We start from the raw sequence: 23,173 nt of genomic DNA on the forward strand, positions 1-23,173 counted from the left end.
CATTCAAGGAAGGAAAACATGGGAAGGCACGGGAAACGAACAAAGGAAAAGGAAAAATGTGTTCAACATTGTTATGACCAGGGAAGCTGGGTACATTTTTAGCTCACCTGAGCAAAAGGCTCAAGTGAGCTTTTCTGATCAAAATTTGTTCCTTGTCTGTGGTCGTTGTTGTCGTCGTAAACTTTTCACATTTTCATCTTTTTCTCAAGAACCACCTGGCCAATTTCAACCAAACTTGCCACAAGTATCCTTGGGAAAAGGGAATTCAGGTTAATAAAGGAACACCTTATTCCAAGGGGAGATAATTATGAATTAGTGAAAAATTAATGGCATTTTTAAAAAATCTTCTTCTCAAGAACCACTGGGCCAAGAAAGTGATGTGGAAGCATCCTCAGGTAGTGTAAATTCAAGTTTGTACAAATCATGATCCCCCGGGGTAGGATGGGGCCACAATGGCCTATCAACGTTTTACATACATTTGTAGGAGTATATAGGGGAAATCTTTAAAAATCTTCTTCTCAAGAACCACTGGGCCAGGAAAGATGAAACTCATGTGGAATCATCCTCAGGTAGTGTATATTCAAGTTTGTTCAAATCATGACCCCCTAGGGGTAGGGCGGGACCACAATGGTCGATCAAAGTTTTACGTAAAAGTATAAAGGGAAAATCTTTAAAAATCTTCTTCTCAAGAACCACTGGGCCAGGAAAGATGAAACTCAAGTGGAAGCATGCTCAGGTAGTGTAGATTGACTAGATTCAAATTTGTACAAATCATGACCCCCAGGGGTAGGATGTGGCCACAATGGCTGATCAAAGTTTTACATAGGAATTTATAGGAAAATCGTCTTCTCAAGTACTTCAAAGCAATGATTAGTGATAGTATAGGCAGAAAATGTTTCTAAAAATCTTTTTATCAAGAACAGCAAAGTCATATGCTATATTAATATGAAGGCATTCTAAAGTAGTATTAAATTCAAGCCACCACCTCCCCCCCCCCCCATTTTCAGTTAACTTTTCAGTTCTGATCTGATTCGTGTTTTTTTTCCTAGCCGATTTGCTCAGGTGAGTGATGTCGCCCCTGGGCCTCTTGTTATAGTTCATTCCATAAAACAATTTAAAAAAAGAAATGAAGGAAAAAGCATTTCTGCTTGACCCATTTCCAAAGACTCCCTAAACAAACCAAAATTCGAACTGCAGTTATGAAAATTTGTATCTGTAGATCCATAATTACGCCAAAGAACCTTTAATCGAAGTGATTTCTGAAGTTTTAATAGAAAAAAAAGATGCTACTGATTTTCTTAATAGTATAAAGAAAGATTGGTCTTATTTTAGAGGGGGGAAGCCTTATATTCTTATAATTTTTTTTTGTAATTTTTTAAAGGAGTTCCCTACAGAAGGATCCTGATGTTCATAAAATTGTCTCCTCATTTGACGAAGCAGTACAGTTCAGTCTCAGTCCGGAAAACCGGAAACAGTTCGAGGCAGTCTGGGTAATGGGCGGACAAAATGTATTCCAGGTTTACCATCTACCTTCATTTTATTTGTTCAAATTTTTATCCCCTCCCCCTCTCCCTCTGTGTGTGTGTGAGGGAGGGTGTGAGAGGGTGTGTGAGGGTGTGTGTGTGGGTGTGTGTGTACATTGTCATGTAAATTTTGAATTTACCGGGTGGCAATAAATACCAAAAAATTACAACATGACTACTTACATCCACCCAGTATATTCAAAATTTACAACATGACAATACTCATGTATTATTTCTCAATCTTTTTGATTTACAAGAGTGTCGATTTATCTGAAGACTCATGGAGTTTTTTACATGTGTAACTTAATACGATGAAAAAAGAATAAATGTTCAATTGAAACTTTTAATATTATTCAAACAGAACTATCCATTTCTCTTTTAGGAGGCTATGCAAAGTCCTTTCTGTAAGAGAATATATTTAACAGAAATACTAGAGGAGTGTCCTGCCGATACATTCTTTCCGCATTTTGATGAAGAAAAATATAACGAGATCAGGTAAATACATAAAACGAGGGTTTTTTTAAGGAATCGAAGAATTTGGCTATAAATGACAGATTTAAAATACTAGTATATATTAATGTGCATGGATTAAAGAATATTTAGAATCAATGAAAACATTTTTTGTATGTTTTTGTACATAAGTTTTCAAAAATTATCAGGACTTTCTACCCTATAATACGTAAATTAAATGTTCTGTATACATGCACCTTCGGTAGTTTTATATCACGTTTTCTTTTTACAAATGTCCCTTTCGACAAAATGAGGACACAATTATCTTTTGTAAATATTCAGACTTATATCCTGTATCTTTCTTTGTCGTAGACAACGAAAAAGAGTTTTATAAAAATGTAAGGTGTATTCTTTTTTTCAGTTTATCAGAGGTGCATGAAGAAAACGGCGTTAAATACCAATTTAAAATCTACGAAAGAATAAAGAAATAACATACACGTTTCAATTTGTTATTATTTTTTTTACCACCAAGTCTACCTTACTGGAAAAATTACTTAAATTTGATCATGGATTGAACCCATATTTTTTTTTGATAGATAAATAAAAAGTAATTATTTTTTCTCAGTAAAGATTCTTTTTATTTTTTTTCTTCTGCAAAATCGATTCAAAAATCTTTTAAGAAAAAAAAAGATTTTTATATCCTTCCTATTTTGGAAAATCAATACGATGAAACACGCTCATGATAAAAAGCTATGGACGGACAATTTTACATCCTTATACATGTGTAAAATTAATGTAATTCGCTATGTCCGTTCAGCTACAAAACCAATATATTTTAAAAATCACTTCGTCATTTCGTTCTAAGCGTGTTTGCAATAAGCATGTTCTACTGTACACTGACAGACGTCATTTTATCGCTTAACACAACGACAGAATCATCCTTGTTAAGTGCCTTTCTAACTTATTAGCTCACCTGAGCCGAAGGCTCAAGTGAGCTTTTCTGATCAAAATTTGTCCGTCGTCTGTCGTTGTCGTTGTTGTCGTTGTCGTTGTCGTAAACTTTTCACATTTTCATCTTCTTCTCAAGAACCACTGGGCCAATTTCAACCAAACTTGGCACAAAATATCCTTGGGTGAAGGGGATTCAAGATTTTTCAAATGAAGGGCCACGCCCTCTTCCAAGGGGAGATAATTATGAATTAGTGAAAAATTAATAGCATTTTTAAAAAATCTTCTTCTCAAGAACCACTGGGCCAGGAAAGATGAAACTCATGTGGAATCATCCTCAGGTAGTGTAGATTCAAGTTTGTTCAAATCATGACCCCCGGGGCTAGGGTGGGGCCAAAATGGCCAACCAAAGTTTTACATCGGAATATATAGGAAAAATCTTTAAAAATCTTCTTCTCAAGAACCACTGGGCCAGGAAAGATGAAACTCATGTGGAATCATCCTCAAGTAGTGTAGATTAAAGTTTTTTCAAATCATGACCCCGGGGGCAAGGGTGGGGCCAAAATGGCCAACCAAAGTTTTACATAAGAATATATAGGAAAAATCTTTTAAAAATCTTCTTCTCAAGAACCACTGGAATAGGAAAAATGAAACTCATGTGGAATCATCCTCAGGTAGTGTAGATTCAAGTTTGTTCAAATCATGACCCCCGGGGCTAGGGTGGGGCCAAAATGGCCAACCAAAGTTACATAGAAATACATAGAAAAAATCTTTTAAACTCTTCTTCTTCTTAAGAACCACTGGGCCAGAAAAGATGAAACTCATGTGGAATCATCCTCAGGTAGTGTGGATTCAAGTTTGTTCAAATCATGACCCCCGGGGCTAGGGTGGGGCCAAAATGGCCAACCAAAGTTTTACATAGGAATAAATAGGAAAAATCTTTTAAAAATCTTCTTAAGAATCATTGAGAAAGGAAAAATGAAACTTAAATGAAATTATCCTCAGGTAGTGTAGATTCAAGTTTGTTCAAATCATGACCCCTGGGGCTAGGGTGGGGCCAAAATGGCTGAGCAAAGTTTTACATAGGAATATATAGAAAAAAATCTTTAAAAATCTTCTCAAGAACCACTATGCCAGGAAAGATGAAACTCATGTGGAATCATCCTCAGGTAGTGTAGATTCAAGTTTGTTTAAATCATGACCCCGGGGCTAGGGTGGGGCCAAAATGGCTGACCAAAGTTTTACATAGGAATATATAGGAAAAACTTTAAAAATTTTCTTCTCAAGAACCATTGGGCCAGGAAAGAGGAAACTTATGTGGAATCATCCTCAGTTAGTGAAGATTCAAGCTTGTTCAAATCATGACCTCTGGGGCTAGTTTTGGGCCCAAAATGGCTGATCAAAGTTGTACATAAGGATATATAGGGAAGCCTTTTAAAATCTTCTTTTCAAGAACTTCAAAGCCATGATTAGTGATATTTTTCTATTTATATGGAATCATCCTCAGGTATTGTAGATTCTACATTGTTCAAATCATGACACCCAGGAGGGTTAAAATTCAAGCCCCCCCCCCCCCCCAGTAAACTTTCAGTTTTGATCTGATATGTGCTTTTTCCTAGTAGATTTGCTCAGGTGAGCGATGTGACCCTTGGGCCTCTTGTTGAAATAAAATTCTCCTCTAATAGAAAGAATACTAAGATGAAAGGCCATCTCTCCCGAACTCTTCAAAGACATGGGTATTGAAGAATATTTACGCACATTAGTTATTACAGTAATTTTAAAAATGCATGAGGAACACCAAACTTGCGATTATTTCACCATTGAATTTTTTAAGCAGAATAATGCTATACATGTATACACACAATAATACCAATATCTGTATTTTCAATTTTTAACATTTTGCGATTATGTGAAAAGTGAAGTTGCTGTTGTGAAAAACAACTTAGTTGCATCAAAGCTAAAATTAGACCACAAGAATTACTTCATATTTATGATTACATTAAATTTTGCTGATATTTATTATTGCAAAATAGTCGTAGTATGGAAAACCTCTGACTTTATAACAACACCCCCACATTTTGATTGATCACAGACAAATGCTTCGCTGGAGCCATTGACATTAAGGTACATTGATACTCTGATAAGAGAGATAATCTTAATTTGTCAAGTTGAAGTGCCTTTTTTTGTCAAATTTTGCCCCGCAAGCCATGTTTTAAATGTTTGTATTTAATTCAGCATATATATTTCCTTTGAAAAATCATAAAAGCTAAAGAAAAATTTCATATGAGTGAGCAGAGGGTTTATGAACCTTAACCATACTTATAGTGCGACTTACAATGTATATATGCATACTGCGAAATTCAATTGCAAATGTTACTTTGAATTCTTAATTCCCTTGTTCAATTTTTTTTTCTATATGTATGTATATATGTTGTAATAGACGTTGTGTAATTATTATACCCCCCGCTTGAAAAGTGGGAGGGTATATAGTAATCGGTATTTCCGTCCGTCTGTACGTCCGTCTGTTACGCTTTATCTCTTATCCGCAACTCCTCTTATACTACTGAGTGAAATTTAATGAATCTTTCACAAAATCTTTATTACATATTGCCATTGTGCACCTCCTATTTTACTTTTTCATTCGACACGTATTTTAAGTTTCCAATAGCAAAACATGGACATAGCCATTATATGTTTACCTATGACGTCACATATAGAAGCTTCTGGATAACATTTGATAGGAGGAGTTATTCCTCTTTACACATTACCGTAAAACAATATATAGCAACACATGGACATTATGGAAGGCGGGGAGTATCATTTAGTGAGCTCATTGCTCACAGTACCTCTAGTTTGAAAAGAAATGCCTCGATGATTTCCGAGTATATAAAAAATGATAAAGATAAAGACATTTAAGATTAAATTTAATTGTTATACGCAGTGAATGCAAAGAAGTACAAATGGAATCATATAAAACAAGAGACCCATGGGCCACATCGCTCACCTGAGCAATGTGGCTGGGAAAAAAGCATAAATCAGTTTATTATTGAAAAGTTGAAACCCAACAGTGGTCCCAAACAATCCCTAAAAGAGAGAGGTTATTATATGATTAAACTTGAATCTACACTAGCTAAGGATAGTTGCATATTTTTTTGACTACCTGTGGCTTTATTTCCCTTTACATTTGAACTTACATTGTGGCCCCGCCGAACCCCCAGGGGTCATGACTTGAAAAAAAAATTGAATCTACACTACCTGAGAATGCTTCCATATGAATAGGACTAATCATGGCTTTGCTATTTTTGAAAAGAAGATTTTTAAAGATTTTTTCTACATGTTTCTATGTAAAACTTAAATTCCATGTTGTGACCCCGCCCTACCCCCAGGGGTCATGATTTGAACAAACTTGAATCTACACTACCTGAGGATGCTTCCATAAAAATATGATCATTAATGCCTTTGCGTTTCCAGAGAAGGTTTTAAAAGAATTTTTCAATGTACGTATTTCTGTGTGAAGATTTGAACGGCCTTTGTGGCCCCGCCCTACCCCCGGGGGTCATGATTTGCACAAAATTGAATCTCCACTACTTGAAGATGCTTCCATAAAAATAGGATCATTCATGCCTTTGCTATTCCAGACAAGAGGATTTTTAAAGAATTTTCCTATATATTTCTATTGAAAACTTTGATCGGCCATTGTGGCCCTGCCCTACCCCTGGGGGTCATGATTTGAACAAACTTGAATCTACACTACCTGAGGATGCTTCTCTACAAGTTTCATCTTTACTGACACAGTGGTTCTTTAGAAGAAGATTTTTAAAGAATTTTCCTATATATTTCTATGTTAAACTTTGATCGGCCATTGTGGCCCCGCCCTACCCCCGGGGGTCATGATTTGAACAAAATTGAATCTCCACTACTTGAAGATGCTTCCATAAAAATAGGATCATTCATGCCTTTGCTATTCCAGACAAGAGGATTTTTAAAGAATTTTTCTATATATTTCTATTGAAAACTTTGATCGGCCATTGTGGCCCTGCCCTACCCCTGGGGGTCATGATTTGAACAAACTTGAATCTACACTACCTGAGGATGCTTCTCTACAAGTTTCATCTTTACTGACACAGTGGTTCTTTAGAAGAAGATTTTTAAAGAATTTTCCTATATATTTCTATGTTAAACTTTGATCGGCCATTGTGGCCCCGCCCTACCCCCGGGGGTCATGATTTGAACAAAATTGAATCTCCACTACTTGAAGATGCTTCCATAAAAATAGGATCATTCATGCCTTTGCTATTCCAGACAAGAGGATTTTTAAAGAATTTTTCTATATATTTCTATTGAAAACTTTGATCGGCCATTGTGGCCCTGCCCTACCCCTGGGGGTCATGATTTGAACAAACTTGAATCTACACTACCTGAGGATGCTTCTCTACAAGTTTCATCTTTACTGACACAGTGGTTCTTTAGAAGAAGATTTTTAAAGAATTTTCCTATATATTTCTATGTTAAACTTTGATCGGCCATTGTGGCCCCGCCCTACCCCCGGGGGTCATGATTTGAACAAAATTGAATCTCCACTACCTGAAGATGCTTCCATAAAAATAGGATCATTCATGCCAAGTTGCCTTTGTGTTAATTACCTTGCATCAACTTTGACATTTTTATCTACTCGAATCATGAAAATAACGCAATATCTCTTTTTATTAAGTTTCATTTAAGTAAATTAAACAAATATCAAAAATGACCTTCATGGTAAATAACTCATTTTGTTTTAAATATATATAATTTACGTGACTGTAAATTTACATTCAATTTGCATAACCAATCCTCTATAAAATAAGCGCTCATTCAAACACATCAAAGTCGTTCTAGAATTTGAGGACGATAGTTCATCTGCCATGTGGAATACACGGGTTTTCTATTCATTTCTCTTTGTTTGGAGAAAATCATGTAGCTTTGAAAGCGAATCTATAAATAGTGATTACGCAACGGACAATATTGTAAAGAAACTCGGCGAAATAATGGAGCAATTCAAGACTTTGGAAACAAGGAACGGAGTCTTCGAGGGTGAAAATAAAATTCTAAATGAGAAATTAAAGGGATGTTTAGAGAGTTCGGAAATTCACAAAAATCTTTCCGTGGGAGAAATAAGTAATCAGGAAAATGAAAATGCAAAAGTGAAAGTAAACGTGAATACATTTCTATCTGAGATGAACCCCGATGACTTTAACAGCCGCTTACGTGAGGTTGAAAACAAAATAAACAGCGTTGCCATTTTATTCAATGAAACCGTGGATAAAATTAGAGAGGACCAGCTCACCACTGAAAAACATCTTTTGAAAATTACATGTGACATTTTTACGGGTAATTATTTACATGAGTAATGCTAATAATGATAAATTAAAATATACAAGGGGAAATTTGTTGAAATTAGCTATAGTTTACTTACCACTATTACGATTAATATTAAATTATCGAATTTCCCTATATACATTTATATTATTATTACCATGATTACAGTGTATACTCTAAACATAATTTCTTGAAAAAAGAACACAATATGTTTTTTTCTAATGCATAGCAACATTGAATCCATTTGATTGCTTGGAACTATACAACAAAGGGTGTGTTACCGGTGTCTATTCCATTTATCCCTGGAGTGTCAGTGACCGGTCACTCAGAGTTCTCTGTGATATGGACACAGCTGGCGGGGGTTGGACGGTATGTATGTTTTTAAATTGTTAATGTTGATATGTTTTTGACATGATACGTTTTTAGTCAGTGTGTTAAAATGATTTGTCATGGTGTATGTTTTGGTATGCTGTTATATTTGTAACAGAATCTTGATGTTTTTACGGGATCTTAATGATTGTTTTTGACATGATCAATATGCTTTTTTGTCAGGATGTTTATCTAAAGATTTGGCAAAAACCACTTTATACGTTCGGCTCCCTTCAATTATTAATTTTGACTGTAAATTGTAGGTTATCCAAAAGCGAAATGATGGTTCCGTTTCTTTTGCTAGAAATTGGACGGAATATCAGAAAGGATTCGGTCATGCCGAAACTGAGTACTGGCTAGGTAAGATGCTTACTCCTCTATGGCACCTGATCCCACTTCAGCATGTTGTTTTAGAGGTCTGTGTTTGCTCTTCTCATGATATTTACTTTTTGAATGGACTTTGGAGCTTAACTACTGTTCGTTTTCTCCTTCTTTTATACCTAAAATCAAAATGCAAGATTTTTTTTTTGAGTTTTACATGTTTTACGCAAAAATATTTTTTTTATTTAACCATTGATTTTTGCATGTTTACAAAGAATATTTCTGCAAATTCAATATTCAAACTTCTTGGGTGAATTTTTAGCTCTACTGGTCAGAGACCAGAAGAGCTTATGCGATAGTAATGCGTCCGTCGTCCGTCCGTCTGTCTGTCTGTCCGTCTGTAAACAATTTTTCAAAATGCTACTCCTCCTACAGTTTTGGTCTGATTTCAATATAACTTAGCACACAAGTAGACTACACTAAGATACATAATTCTGTGTATCGGTTTTTGAATTCGATGAACGGTGTTGCCGTGGTTACTAAAAATAGAAATTTCTGTGAAATTCTTTCAAAATGCTACTTCTCCTACAGTTTTGGTCTGATTTCAATATAACTTGGCACACAAGTAGACTACACTAAGATACATAATTCTGTGTATCGGTTTTTGATTTGGATGAACGGTGTTGCCGTGGTTACTAAAAATAGAAATTTCTGTGAAATTCTTTCAAAATGCTACTCCTCCTACAGTTTTGGTCTGATTTCAATATAACTTGGCACACAAGTAGACTACACTAAGATACATAATTCTGTGTATCGGTTTTTGATTTGGATGAACGGTGTTGCCGTGGTTACTAAAAATAGAAATTTCTGTGAAATTCTTTCAAAATGCTACTTCTCCTACAGTTTTGGTCTGATTTCAATATAACTTGGCACACAAGTAGACTACCCTAAGATACATAATTCTGTGTATCGGTTTTTGATTTGGATGAACGGTGTTGCCGTGGTTACTAAAAATAGAAATTTCTGTGAAATTCTTTCAAAATGCTACTCCTCCTACAGTTTTGGTCTGATTTCAATATAACTTGGCACACAAGTAGACTACACTAAGATACATAATTCTGTGTATCGGTTTTTGATTTGGATGAACGGTGTTGCCGTGGTTACTAAAAATAGAAATTTCTGTGAAATTCTTTCAAAATGCTACTTCTCCTACAGTTTTGGTCTGATTTCAATATAACTTGGCACACAAGTAGACTACACTAAGATACATAATTCTGTGTATCGGTTTTTGATTTGGATGAACTGTGTTGACGTGCTTCTAAAAATAGAAATTTCCGTGAAATTCTTTCAAAATGGTATTCCTCCTACAGTTTTGGTCTGATTTCAATATAACTTGGCACACAAGTAGACTACACTAAGATACATAATTCTATGTATCGGTTTTTGATTTGGATGAACGGTGTTGCCGTGGTTATTAAAAATAGAAATTTCTGTGAAATTCTTTCAAAATGCTACTCCTCCTACAGTTTTGGTCTGATTTCAATTTAACTTGACACACAAGTAGAACACACTAAGGTACATAAATCTATTTATCAGTTTTTGATTTCGATGAACTGTGTTGACGTGCTTCTAAAAATAGAAATTTCCGTGAAATTCTTTCAAAATGGTATTCCTCCTACAGTTTTGGTCTGATTTCAATATAACTTGGCACACAAGTAGACTACACTAAGATACATAATTCTGTGTATCGGTTTTTGATTTGGATGAACGGTGTTGCTGTGGTTACTAAAAATAGAAATTTGTGTGAAATTCTTTCAAAATGCTACTTCTCCTACAGTTTTGGTCTGATTTCAATATAACTTGGCACACAAGTAGACTACACTAAGATACATAATTCTGTGTATCGGTTTTTGATTTGGATGAACTGTGTTGACGTGCTTCTAAAAATAGAAATTTCCGTGAAATTCTTTCAAAATGGTATTCCTCCTACAGTTTTGGTCTGATTTCAATATAACTTGGCACACAAGTAGACTACACTAAGATACATAATTCTGTGTATCGGTTTTTGATTTGGATGAACGGTGTTGCCGTGGTTATTAAAAATAGAAATTTCTGTGAAATTCTTTCAAAATGCTACTCCTCCTACAGTTTTGGTCTGATTTCAATTTAACTTGACACACAAGTAGAACACACTAAGGTACATAAATCTATTTATCAGTTTTTGATTTCGATGAACTGTGTTGACGTGCTTCTAAAAATAGAAATTTCCGTGAAATTCTTTCAAAATGGTATTCCTCCTACAGTTTTGGTCTGATTTCAATATAACTTGGCACACAAGTAGACTACACTAAGATACATAATTCTGTGTATCGGTTTTTGATTTGGATGAACGGTGTTGCCGTGGTTACTAAAAATAGAAATTTCTGTGAAATTCTTTCAAAATGCTACTCCTCCTACAGTTTTGGTCTGATTTCAATATAACTTGACACACAAGTAGAACACACTAAGGTACATAATTCTGTGTATAGTTTTTCACTTCAATGAACGGTGTTGCCACGGTTACTAAAAATAGAAATTTCTGTTTAATACACTCAAAATGCTACTCCAAATACAGTTTTAGTCTGATTATAATGTAATGTGGCATGCAAGTAGACTACACTAAAACATAAAGGGACTAAATCAAGGATCATTTTTCTATTAATTGCTGTTGAAAAGTTTCAATTCCCAACTGCCTAAGTACTTTTCTCTTCTTTTGCTATAAGTACAAACCAGTAGAGCTTCAGTCTCGACAGAGACTTCTGGTTGAATAACAAAACAGCAAATAAAAGATGTAACAAATAAAAACAAACTTGGTTTATATATAACTGTCAGAATTTACTTGACCCCTTATCTTATTTCTCTCTCTGGACAATATTTATATATTACAAGATATTTGAATTCTTCAAAGGAAATGAGGCTATACACGCACTAACCCTGAACACATCTTCTCTGTATGTAAAACTCCAGAAGAAAAATGGCGAAGAGTTTTATCGGAGTTACCCAGATTTTTCTATTTCGGACGCGAGAGATGATTATCAATTGCGCATTGGACCCCATTCTAAAATGTCTGCAGGTAAAATAATATATCATGAACAAGGTGCTCATCGACGACATGTGATATTTTAATTTGATTTTGCTAAAATCAATAGAAAAGTCTTTCTAAGTTTAATTTGTGTTCATGTCTGTAAATTTGATAATAACTAAATGTTAACCTTTTGCAACGTACTTTATTTAAGTTTCTGATGTCACGGAGTGCAATGGATTGACATCATTTCTCTGTAAAAATGAGAGATGTATCAGTGATCAGAAAGAGTGTAATGGTGTAGACGACTGTGGAGATGGATCTGATTAGGAGGAGTGTGGTAAGCAAAATAATCAAAGTACTAAAAGGACTGGAATAGGATGACATGGTGTTTTTTTTTTCAAAAGAATCGTTGAATTAAATTAACCAATCTTTACTCTAGAACATTGTTTTTATGTTAATTGAGTCCTTGATTTTAGCTTATAACGAACTCCCTCGCAAATATGCTAAATTCGTGTAAAATTAACTCTGAAGTATGATCTAGGGTAATACACATAAATGGTTCAAGTTAAATTGGACAAAATCGCAATATCACACTTGAACACTGATAATGCGAATCTAGATAACAATATACAAAGATCTGTTTAGGATAGTTTGCGAAGGTTATTTGCAAGTTTATTCACCCTTGTTCGTTTCTAGATGAGGAAGAGTTGTTGGTCTTTGCATACAGAACGTCTCTAAACGTGATGTCACTATCCAACCTTACTTCCCATGTTGTCCCATTACAAGGCGTTAAAAATGCCATTGCTGTTGACTTTGATCCTGTAGAAAAACAGATATATTGGTCAGACGTTACACTAAATACAATCAACAAAGCCTTTCTGGATGGTTCGGGTAATTATTGAATACATGCTTCAATCCATAAGTGTTATATTAGTATAAATCGATGCATCGTAGTAATCGTATGATATTTTGGAGGAGGAAATTGGCTAGGCCACGGCATTATTGAGACCCAATGGCCATAAGCCTGTTTGAAGAGTTAACTTGAAGTATTTATAACATTTCACATTTTAAGCTCACCTCAACGAAGTTGGGGGGAGCTTATGTGATACCCTCGGCGTCGGTGTCAGCGTCGGTGTCGGCGTCGGCGTCCCAGGTTAAGGTTAAGTTTTTTGGAGCAGTTTTCTTTTTAATTACTTCTATGTCCTATACTGATTAGATATGCATGGAAGATGGTTTTAGTGTGTTTTATTGTACCAGACAAAGTTTCAGATGCTGCAATTTCAGCAAAGGAATTACCAGGTTAATGTTTTTGGAGCAGGTTAACATTTTTGGTGCAGTTTTTGGTGTGGGTTTCATTTCCAAGTAACTATAAGCCCTATGTTGACCAAACTTGCATGGATGATACATCTAAGGATGCATACTACCGGGCTTGCTTCGGATCCTGAATCTGACCTACATTTTCCGGTTGAGTGAACAGGTTAAAGATTTTGGTGTAGGTTTCATTTCCAAGTAACTATAAGCCCTATGTTGACCAAACTTGCATGGATGATACATCTAAGGATGCATACTACCAGGCTTACTTCGGATGCTGAATCTGACCTACATTTTCCGGTTGAGTGAACAGGTTAAAGTTTTTGGTGTAGGTTTCATTTCCAAGTAACTATAAGCCCTATGTTGACCAAACTTGCATGGATGATATATCTAAGGATGCATACTACCGGGCTTGCTTCGGATGCTGAATCTGACCTACATTTTCTGGTTGAGTGAACAGGTTAAAGTTTTGGTGTAGGTTTCATTTCCAAGTAACTTTAAGCCCTATGTTGACCAAACTTGCATGGATGATACATCTAAGGATGCATACTACCGGGCTTGCTTCGGATGCTGAATCTGACCTACATTTTCCAGTTGAGTGAACAGGTTAAAGTTTTTGGTGCGGGTTTCATTTCCAAGTAACTATAAGCCCTATGTTGACCAAACTTGCATGGATGATACATCTAAGGATGCATACTACCGGGCTTGCTTCGGATGCTGAATCTGACCTACATTTTCCAGTTGAGCGAACAGGTTAATGTTTTTGGTGCAGGTTTCATTTGCAAGTAACTTTAAGCCCTATGTTGACCAAACTTGCATGGATGATACATCTAAGGATGCACACTACCAGGCTTGCTTCGGATGCTGAATCTGACCTACATTTTCCGGTTGCGTGAATAGTTAAAAGTTTTTGGTGCAGGTTTCATTTCCAAGGAACTATGAGTTCTTTAATGACCAATCTTGCATAGATGATACATCTAAGAATGTATACTTCCAAGCTTGCTTCGGATGCTGAATCTGACCTTCTTTTTGTGGATGAGTGAAAATGTTAGTTTTGATGCATGTTTCATTTCCAATAAACTATGAGCCCTATAATGAGCAAACTTGCATGGATGATACATCTAAGGATGCACACTAATGGACTTGCTTCGGATGCTGAATTGGACATACATTTTTCAGATAATAGACAAGGTAAAAGTTATGGTTGCAGGTCTATTTCCAAAAACTATAAGGCTTATATAACATTGTATAAACCAAACTTGCACAAATGCTGCATCAAGAGATGAAAACTCTCAAATTTGCTTCAGATGCTGGATTTTCATTACATTTTCATGAAGAAGAAGTAGTTAAAAAATTTTTGTAGGTCTATTTCAAAGTATCAGATCAAAATTGCTTTTAAAAATATTTTCATTTTTGGAATGTATACTTTTTGTTGGTTAATTGTGTGACTTTGCCTTACTTAAAGACAACATTCGTTGAGGTGAGCTCTGTAATCTCTGATTACCTATGTTTTCGGTTTGTGATTATTTTTGTCTTTCATTTAAACTAACACTTATAGTGAGCATGTATTTTAGGACAACAAATTGTGATCAATTCGGTCCCTCAAGCAAGTGGAATAGCGTTAGACACGGTAAATCGTAGGCTGTATTGGACAGATGCTGATAAAGGCACGGTTGAAATGTCAGATTTAGATGGTGGACAGAGGATGACGATCGTCACGGATGGCTTAACGATGCCAAGAGACATAGCAGTAGACTCGAAGAACAAGTAGAATTTTATTTAATTATACCCCCGCTTGAAAAGAGGGCGGGTATATAGTAATCGGTATGTCCGTCCGTCCGTCCGTCTGTTACGCTTTGGGGTACCTAGTATCTCTTTTCCGCAACTCCTCCCATACTGTAGATCACTAAATTTTCGCGACACCTTATTTTCGCGAGATAGTCATTGACTCTTGATTAGCGAGATAAAATTTTCACGAACTGTGGTTATTGCTCTATATAATCATAAGGAATACAATTATACGCGAGAATTTAATTTTCGCGAGCACACTGTCTCGCGTAATTACGCGAAAATAAAGTTCTCGCGAATAAAAAGTGATTTACAGTATCACTGAATGAAATTTGATGAATCTTTCACAGAATCTTTATTACATAATGCCATTGTGTACATGTACCTCCTATTTTACTTTTTGACCCGACACATAGTTTGGGTTTCCCACAGCAAAACATGGACACTGCCATTATTTTCATATGGGAGGCGGGGTATCATTTAGAGAGCTCATTGCTTACAGTACCTCGTTAACATTTGTAATGCTAAGTTACGGTGTATAAGGCATACGGGAACCCGTTTTTAGTCTAATACAAAGTTTATAAAGTTGTTTGAAAAATAATTCTGATGTATTCATTTAAGGTAGAACCTATGTCGGAAAAGTCTTTGTCACTAGATTTTCAAATTTTTCAAAATGATAAATTAGTACCGGTACTTGCTTCTTAATCAGCAAAAAGCTCACGATATGTTTCCTTGCTTTTAAATCTAGTACAGCCTGTGAAACTTGGTATGGTAATTACATACTGCGACTACACATTTTCAGTTATTTTGGGGGGACACTTGTCAAGAAGAGAATATGAAAAATCACAAAAATACCTCTTCCAAGATCATCGTCTTTTGACTTAATCAACTGCACAATATTAAGCAATATTAATATTTCTCAAGAATAATTTCTTTTTTTATTCAATTGACATAAAAGATAAGTCAACATTTAAAAAAAAAAAAAAAAAAAAAAGTAGGCAAATGAACTTTGTCACAATGTTTTCAATCTTTAATATGATGAAGAACATACCCAAATAATTACAAAAAGGGATTAGAATATATACCTTTCGCTTCTAACTAATGAGAGATAGGTTATTTACCGATGCTTATATTCTTGACCTTTTTGCACTTACACGGAATTTAATTATTAATGTCTGTTTGGGTTTACTTTCAGATTAAAAATGTTTATCAAAAATTGTACTTTTTGTTTAAAAAGATCATATTTAATAGAAAAATTGTAATAATACACCAAGAATATGAATAAGTAACAAATAATCATAAAAAGGAATTCACATCAATTCATGATAGATATCAAAAAATGTACACACGGTCGCACGATCTACAACACGTACATGTACATGTACATCATTGACTTAGACTCATTTCATCAGGATATCACGTACAGTATTTAGTTGGCAACTGAAGATTTATTGGGATTTTTGCATTCCTTCAAAATGGTTACGTCGCCTGCGTGGCGCAGTGGTTAGAGCGTCTGCTCTAGAGTCGCGAAGTAAGAGTCAATCCTTACGTCGCGGGTTCGAATCCCACTGCGGGACGTGGAGACCGGTCCTTCGGATGAGACCGTATAAATCGAGGTCCCGTGTCGCAGTAGGTGCTGGCACAAAAAAGACCCCTCCCTGCTCAATGGCCCTAAGTGCCGAGTATAAGACAAAATTTGCAGCTCTCCACCGGTAAGTGGTGGCGTCTCCATATGAGTGAAAAATTCTCGAGAGGGACGTTAAACAATGTACAATCAATCAAAATGGTTACATACCATTCACATTATTACAGTAAGTTGTATACATTGTAATTTCATTACACAAGATAGTCTTGGATTTGTCAACTTAATTAAGGTTAAGATCTAGTAAATGAAAGGTACCTACAGGTTTCTCCAATACCAGAAATATTTTGTCATTAAGCATTATAACCAAAAAATATATAAATTGAATTAAGATTATTTCGGCATGATTTTGAATTAAATTCTGTGGATTTCAAAATGCAGTATTTTCTGTAAAGTACGGGAAAAAGTAACATTGAATTAATTCTGACATCATAATGGATCTAGCACAGGCTAAACACATTCACTAGTTATGATGTCGTACGACGTAGGTTCTACGTTAAATGGTGTTTAAAATATTAACTTCACAAATGTAGATTCTTTTTACGGGTTCTTCCTTATTTATTTATTTTTCTATTACTATCATAATGATCGTGCGCGAGTGAAAAATATCATGCCTTTCTCTTAAAATAACGAAAAGACCTAGACGCCAAAAGGCTGAAGAACAAATGATAGAATTTGTAATCACTTCTTAGGTCTATTTTAACAAAAAGGATTCCAAAATACTAGGACAGATTAAAATATAAATCCATTTAAATATCATTTTTATGAACGCATAATGCCTTTCTAAAACTTAATTTCATTATTACATTTTCTCTATGTATGTTGCTTCCAGTACAATTCCTTACATGGCAAGATTTTTTTAAGATCGGGAAAAAAATTAAATAAAAACATGCCTCAATTAATTTTAAAAAGTCGTCTATTAATCTTATCAAGTTTATTTGAGAGATGAAATCATCGTAAATATATAAACAATATTTCTGCTCGTCATTTCTGTGACGTGTCATAGTTGTGTAATAGTATTCTGTATTTTATTGCTTTACCATCAGTTACTTACAGAATGAAACATATAGTTATATTGAATTTAAATGATTTTATTCAACAGAAAGCTCTATTGGTCAGACGTTGGGGGAGATACCAAGATAGAAAAATCAAACCTGGATGGCACAGATAGAGTTGTTATTGTGAACACTTCTAATGGATGGCCAAACGGAATTGCACTTGATACAGATAATGGTATAATATACTGGGGTGATGCTAGATTGCATCGCATCGAGATGGCCAATTTGGATGGATCTAATAGAAGCATTTTGTTGAGCAGCGAAGTAAAACATCTTTTTGGACTTAGTCAGCTAGGTATTGTGTTTTTCTTAGAAGCATTTTCCTGAGCATTCATGTAAAACAGGTTTTTGGACTTAGTCTTCTAGATTATGTATTCTTCGACATGTGTAGGTAATGTGACTTTCCTTTCAAGAAATTCAAGTATTTTTTCAGTAAACGTACTTGTTACATGTACGTATACACTTACAAAAACACCTACTGCAATTTTCAACAATGCTTTCATTAAATTTCAAATGACCTACAGCTATTTTTCTTAAGTACATTCGTTCGAATAGGTTTAATTAAGTCGTACATTAGTTTCTGTTAGTTATGTGGTTAATTGCCATTACAAAGACACGAATCTGACATCTGAATTCTGCACTTCATTAATAACTTCTTTTGAAAGAGACTCTTACTCACAATGTCTTAAATTGTTCCAAATACAGCTAAATCAATTACATATACGGCTTTAATATAAATTTTGCACTTTACTTTCGATTTAAATTTAAAAGTGTAAGAAATGAAAATAAAACATGCATTCTGAATTTATCAAAACAATCAAATGAGTAAGATGAAACATATGGATACAAAGAACAGTACTGAAGATCAAAAGTCCATAAAACAATATAGAATAGGAGCAGAGCAAAAACAGACCTCCAAAACATCAGAGGTGGAATCAGGTGCCATGATATAAGATAATTGTATTACAGCTTATTATGTTCCCCAAACGAAGTTGGGGAACATATTGTTTTTACTCTGTTTCTTATTATTATTATTATTATGTCGCCCCGAACGAAGTCGGGGACGACATATTGATATTGTACGCATGTTTTTTTTATCCAGGCTGTTTCTCGGAGATGGCTGGGACAATCTTCCTGAAACTTTCCTCAAAGGACGATCACTGGTTGTAGTTGTGCAGTGAGGTCGTTCAGTTCCAATATGTCTACCGTTGCCATGGAAACCTGTAAAAAGCGACAAATTTTGTCCGAGAGTGTTCTCTCTGGTCCCTTAAACGTTCGTCATGAAACTTTTCTTATTTTAAGGATTAGTATCTGTAGTTCTGCAACTCGTATTTAAAATTTTCATATAATCGATTATTGCCATGGAAACCAGGTGAAAGTAAAAATTCTTTAATTTCGATTTTCTCAATAACTACTTAGGCAATCGTTTTGAAACTTTCAATGTTTATTCCTTGCAATGTGTCAAAGTGATTTCTACTTTCAAAATAATTGTAATGAGTCGCTCACGGTTGCCAAAGAAACGAAACAGAAAAAAAGATTCAGATGTACACATGTGTTCTCCAAGGTCTAGGTCAAAGGGTCAAAGTTCGTCGTATCCAATAAAAGTTCTTTTCACAAGGATTACATATTTGAAATACGAAAGCCCTAGTACTTACCGTTCAAACGTTATGGCTATTTACTATGTTCAAGACGACCCCCCCCCCTTTTTTTTGAAGCACACAGCCAAGTAGAATACACAGATATAACATATACAACTTACAAGTAACTTTTTAAAATCTTCATTCATAAAATTCAGTTCCCGTCATGTGATATTTTGCCATCATTCATTCTCCTTCTGTTTTGTCTCTTGAATTTATAAATATTTTATTTTATCTATATAAAAAAAAAATAACGATTGTCAGCTGCATTTATTATCATTTCGCGTTTTCTTGTATATCTATCACTTGTATATTATTCATTTCATTAGATAGTGCAAGTATAAATTAAAAAATTGGTACGTCATTTCCATAGTTTTTATTCATTCATAAATTCTTTGATCCGCTCCTGATGGTTCGCAAAGCCTTGATCACCACTGTATACAAAACATTCATCTCGCCGAAAATGTTCATGATTCCGCTAAACTGAGAAAGTTCACACATGATTTATCATCTCATAACACACATCAGCTCTCTGCAATGCAGAAATGCTCGAATTGATGGTGGCATGTCAGATTCGTTTTTCGGTAGAACCTCTAAAATGAAAGTGAAAGAGGGAAATTTCAGAGTTCCCACTGGCGTTACAATACACAAAATAATTCGGCTGATCTTCTTCATAAATTACATTTCCCAAGCTTTTATGATAGGAAAGATACTGCCAATTAACAAGTATGAGGCTCAGTTCAGTACATCTGCCAGATTTCGTTTATGCAAGTCTGCAAATTGAGAAACTTGTAATTTTCCTGCACTACTTACTTCTCCTACCGATTCTAAAAATAATGAGAGGGATGTACCGAATTAAGGTCTTTCGTTTCCAATGGAAAGGACTGATATAACTCAAAGGTTTTCAAACTTAGCTTATGGACTTTTGTTTTAGTGATGATAAAAATGAAAGTCTTGTCTAATACGGGGCGACATATGCTATTGCTTGCAATAGCAGACTTTCTAGTTATTATGTTCCCCAAACGAAGTTGGGGAACATATTGTTTTTACTCTGTTTCTTATTATTATTAAGGTCTTCCGACTTCCTTCGGAAGACCTTATTGTTTTCCGTCGGTTTCCTATTATTATTATTATTATTCTTTTTTCATTTCTAGGGCGATATCTCAGCTGTGACTGTACGGATTTCGAAGATTTTTACAGGAAAGATGCACCAGGTTAATATCTCCAGACGTGTTTTTCATTTTTTCAAAATTTTCTTCCGTTCGCGATTTTTGGGGAAATTTGTATTTTTTAAATGGATTTTTGTACACAACTTTTCTCGAAAACGGCCAAAGATATGACTTTGAAACTCATGGACATGAATGAGCATCACATGTAGATGTGCCGAACGTCCTTCATTTTTTGTCGTTTCTACTTCCGGTCGCAAACGGAAGTGAATTCAAAAAGTCTAATTTTTCAACTTTTTTGTTTTTCAATATTTTTCTTTCAGATTTACAGGGTTTCTAGAGCGTCCTCAAAGATATCTATATATGTTTTCATTTTTTTTATGCGTACGTTTATTGCAAAGATATGACAGAACCAAACTTTGTCTTACTGTCGGGGGTTCGAATCCCGCTCGGGGCGTTCCCCAAATTTTTTCTTTGTTTTTGTCTTTTTTTAGTTGCAAATTACTTTTCACACTTTTATAACAGGTGTGGAAGATTTTGCCGATTTTTAAAAGCTATATTATTTTGTCAAATACCTTTAACAATCACGATCTGCGTTGAGAAACTACTGTAAATGAACGTAAACGAAAAAAAAAATACATTATGAAATCTATTTCATGGGATGACACAGCATAGGTTGCAAAAGAGAAGTCGGTCGGAAGACCTGCTTGTTGCCCCAGCAACAAGAACGCATCTAGTTAAGGTCTTCCGTCTTCACGGAAGACCTTATAGTGATTCTATTGTTTCTTATTATTATTATTTTTCTTATTTTTTTGACTTTCTAATTTTGTGCACGCTATTTCTCGAAGACTACTGGATGGAATTACATGAAATTTCCAGGACAGATGTGTTGTAACATGAATTTATTATATCCGAGAGAAAATTTGGAAACTCACTTCCGGTGCCAAGTTACGGACAATTTCCTGAAATTAAAATGACATTTTGTCCGCGATTAAACTCAAAAACGGTAAAAGATATCAACATGAAACTTTAGGGATAATAGATCGTGATATCTATCATCCAGGACGCGACATTTCGTTCGTCGTCTATACTTCCTGTCGTCAGGAGAAGCAAATTGAAAAAATCGTATTTTTCAACTTTTTTGTTTTTCAACATTTTTTATTCATTTTTGGAATGATAATAGAGACCCTTTGATCAATGCTTACTATATAATTTGTTTGAACATTGGTTAATCAGAACTCTAGATATTTATATTTGAAAATCTGAAGCGGACCCAAGATGGCGGCTGTCTCTGTCAACTCCGCCATTTCGCGAGTAGGGGTTTATGGAGGCAGCTGAGCGTTTGACTAAATGATACATGACAAGTAAAAAAAACTACATGGACTTTCACCCTTCAGTACGCTGCAATTCACTGACAATCTTAAAACTTAATTTCCGTTTTACTGCTTTAGTGTAATTGTGGTAGATAAGTGTGTGTAATGTATTAAATTTACTTTCTTAGCGTCGAAACAAATAAAGGCGATAAGAAGTTGTTTAATTTGATATTTAATTTCATTGAAGCTATCACACCTATTCGATAGATCAGTCTATCATATAGATCTTTTTGAGAGGTTTCCAACGGTATATTTCTTGTGATTTTTAATGCACTAATTCAGAAACTATTAGCTCATATCTATAAGCATTCTGTTTTGACAGAACATGTCCTCGCGTTTTAGAAGTAAACAGCTTATATTTAGTTACAATGGTGGACATTTAACGATGGCTGTGATTGGTCAACCAATGATATGACAGCTTATATATTGATATCCTCCATTTTGAATATTTGAACCGTACGCGCATCCTAATTGCGCATGTGACGTCATTATTCTAGAACATTCCTATTTGTCGGTATATAAGTCGATCAGATTAACCGGAATTCTATTTTACGCTGTATTAGTCATTCCGATAATACGATAATCGGATATTACGATAAATTCCTGCTTTTGATGAATTTCATCGAAAATTATAATTTTCAGATATTGCTCGTTTAATTATATCTCTACAACTCGGACGGAAGACCTTCTCGTTGCTGGCAACGAGATCGCATCTAGTTATTATTATTATTCTTTTTTCTTCTTATTTCTTCTCCGGTACTTTTTTTGTCCGGAAGTGTTCTCAGAAACTGTTCACCAAACTAAGTTAAAACCTTTTTAGGGTTAGTAGGCATGTTGTGTAGATGTGCCGAACGAAGGTCATTTTGCGCGCATTCGCATGCACGTGCGGGCGCGTGCAATGAGTAAAATTACTGATATATTTAATATGGTTGTAACTTTTATATTTTTTGATAAAATGTTTTGAAACTCATTATATAAAGATATATAAGATGTGTAGATAAGATGACATGGTCAAATTTGCATGAACTCACGCGCATGCACGTGCGCTTTGCTCTGATTGGCTGAAACAGAAATCTCAATATCTTTTTTGTTTTATGATGAAATGCTTTGAAATTTATAACATAGACATGCATTAGGATGTACTACAATATGATTTATAAAATTTTTC

General features: G+C 34.9%; 3 protein-coding genes across 3 annotated transcripts; all 3 read left to right on the forward strand.

The window, feature by feature from the left end:
- Nucleotides 1-4: 4 nt before the first annotated feature.
- On the forward strand, nucleotides 5-2,478 carry LOC134265834 (dihydrofolate reductase-like; the record flags this gene model as incomplete). The annotated part of the gene is made up of 4 exons (XM_062748061.1): nucleotides 5-90; nucleotides 1,382-1,517; nucleotides 1,906-2,018; nucleotides 2,395-2,478. Coding segments are annotated over 4 exons (405 nt in total), but the record flags the coding sequence as incomplete, so codon positions are not given.
- A 5,198-nt stretch (nucleotides 2,479-7,676) lies between these two features.
- LOC134265835 (angiopoietin-related protein 7-like) lies at nucleotides 7,677-13,012 on the forward strand. The gene is made up of 6 exons (XM_062748062.1): nucleotides 7,677-8,288; nucleotides 8,506-8,645; nucleotides 8,909-9,005; nucleotides 11,914-12,078; nucleotides 12,242-12,367; nucleotides 12,727-13,012. The coding sequence occupies exons 1-5, from the start codon at nucleotides 7,823-7,825 to the stop codon at nucleotides 12,355-12,357; spliced, it is 984 nt and encodes a 327-aa protein (XP_062604046.1). The 5' UTR covers nucleotides 7,677-7,822; the 3' UTR covers nucleotides 12,358-12,367; nucleotides 12,727-13,012.
- On the forward strand, nucleotides 12,774-18,124 carry LOC134265836 (low-density lipoprotein receptor-related protein 6-like; the record flags this gene model as incomplete). Its single annotated transcript, XM_062748063.1, has 3 exons — nucleotides 12,774-12,921; nucleotides 14,916-15,108; nucleotides 17,874-18,124. Coding segments are annotated over exons 1-3 (592 nt in total), but the record flags the coding sequence as incomplete, so codon positions are not given.
- Between the last annotated feature and the right edge of the window lie 5,049 nt (nucleotides 18,125-23,173).

This window comes from Saccostrea cucullata, unplaced genomic scaffold (assembly GCF_032062105.1).
Source record: "Saccostrea cucullata isolate Sc308-1 unplaced genomic scaffold, CSIRO_AGI_Scuc_v1 ctg10119, whole genome shotgun sequence".
NCBI lineage: Eukaryota > Metazoa > Mollusca > Bivalvia > Ostreida > Ostreidae > Saccostrea > Saccostrea cuccullata.

Coding starts and splice junctions, on each gene's coding strand:
- LOC134265835 (XM_062748062.1), top strand. CDS start 7,823: ATGTGGAATACACGGGTTTTCTATTCATTTCTCTTTGTTTGGAGAAAA. Junction 8,646..8,908: donor CAGCTGGCGGGGGTTGGACG/GTATGTATGTTT, acceptor TGTAAATTGTAG/GTTATCCAAAAGCGAAATGA. Junction 9,006..11,913: donor CGAAACTGAGTACTGGCTAG/GTAAGATGCTTA, acceptor AATTCTTCAAAG/GAAATGAGGCTATACACGCA.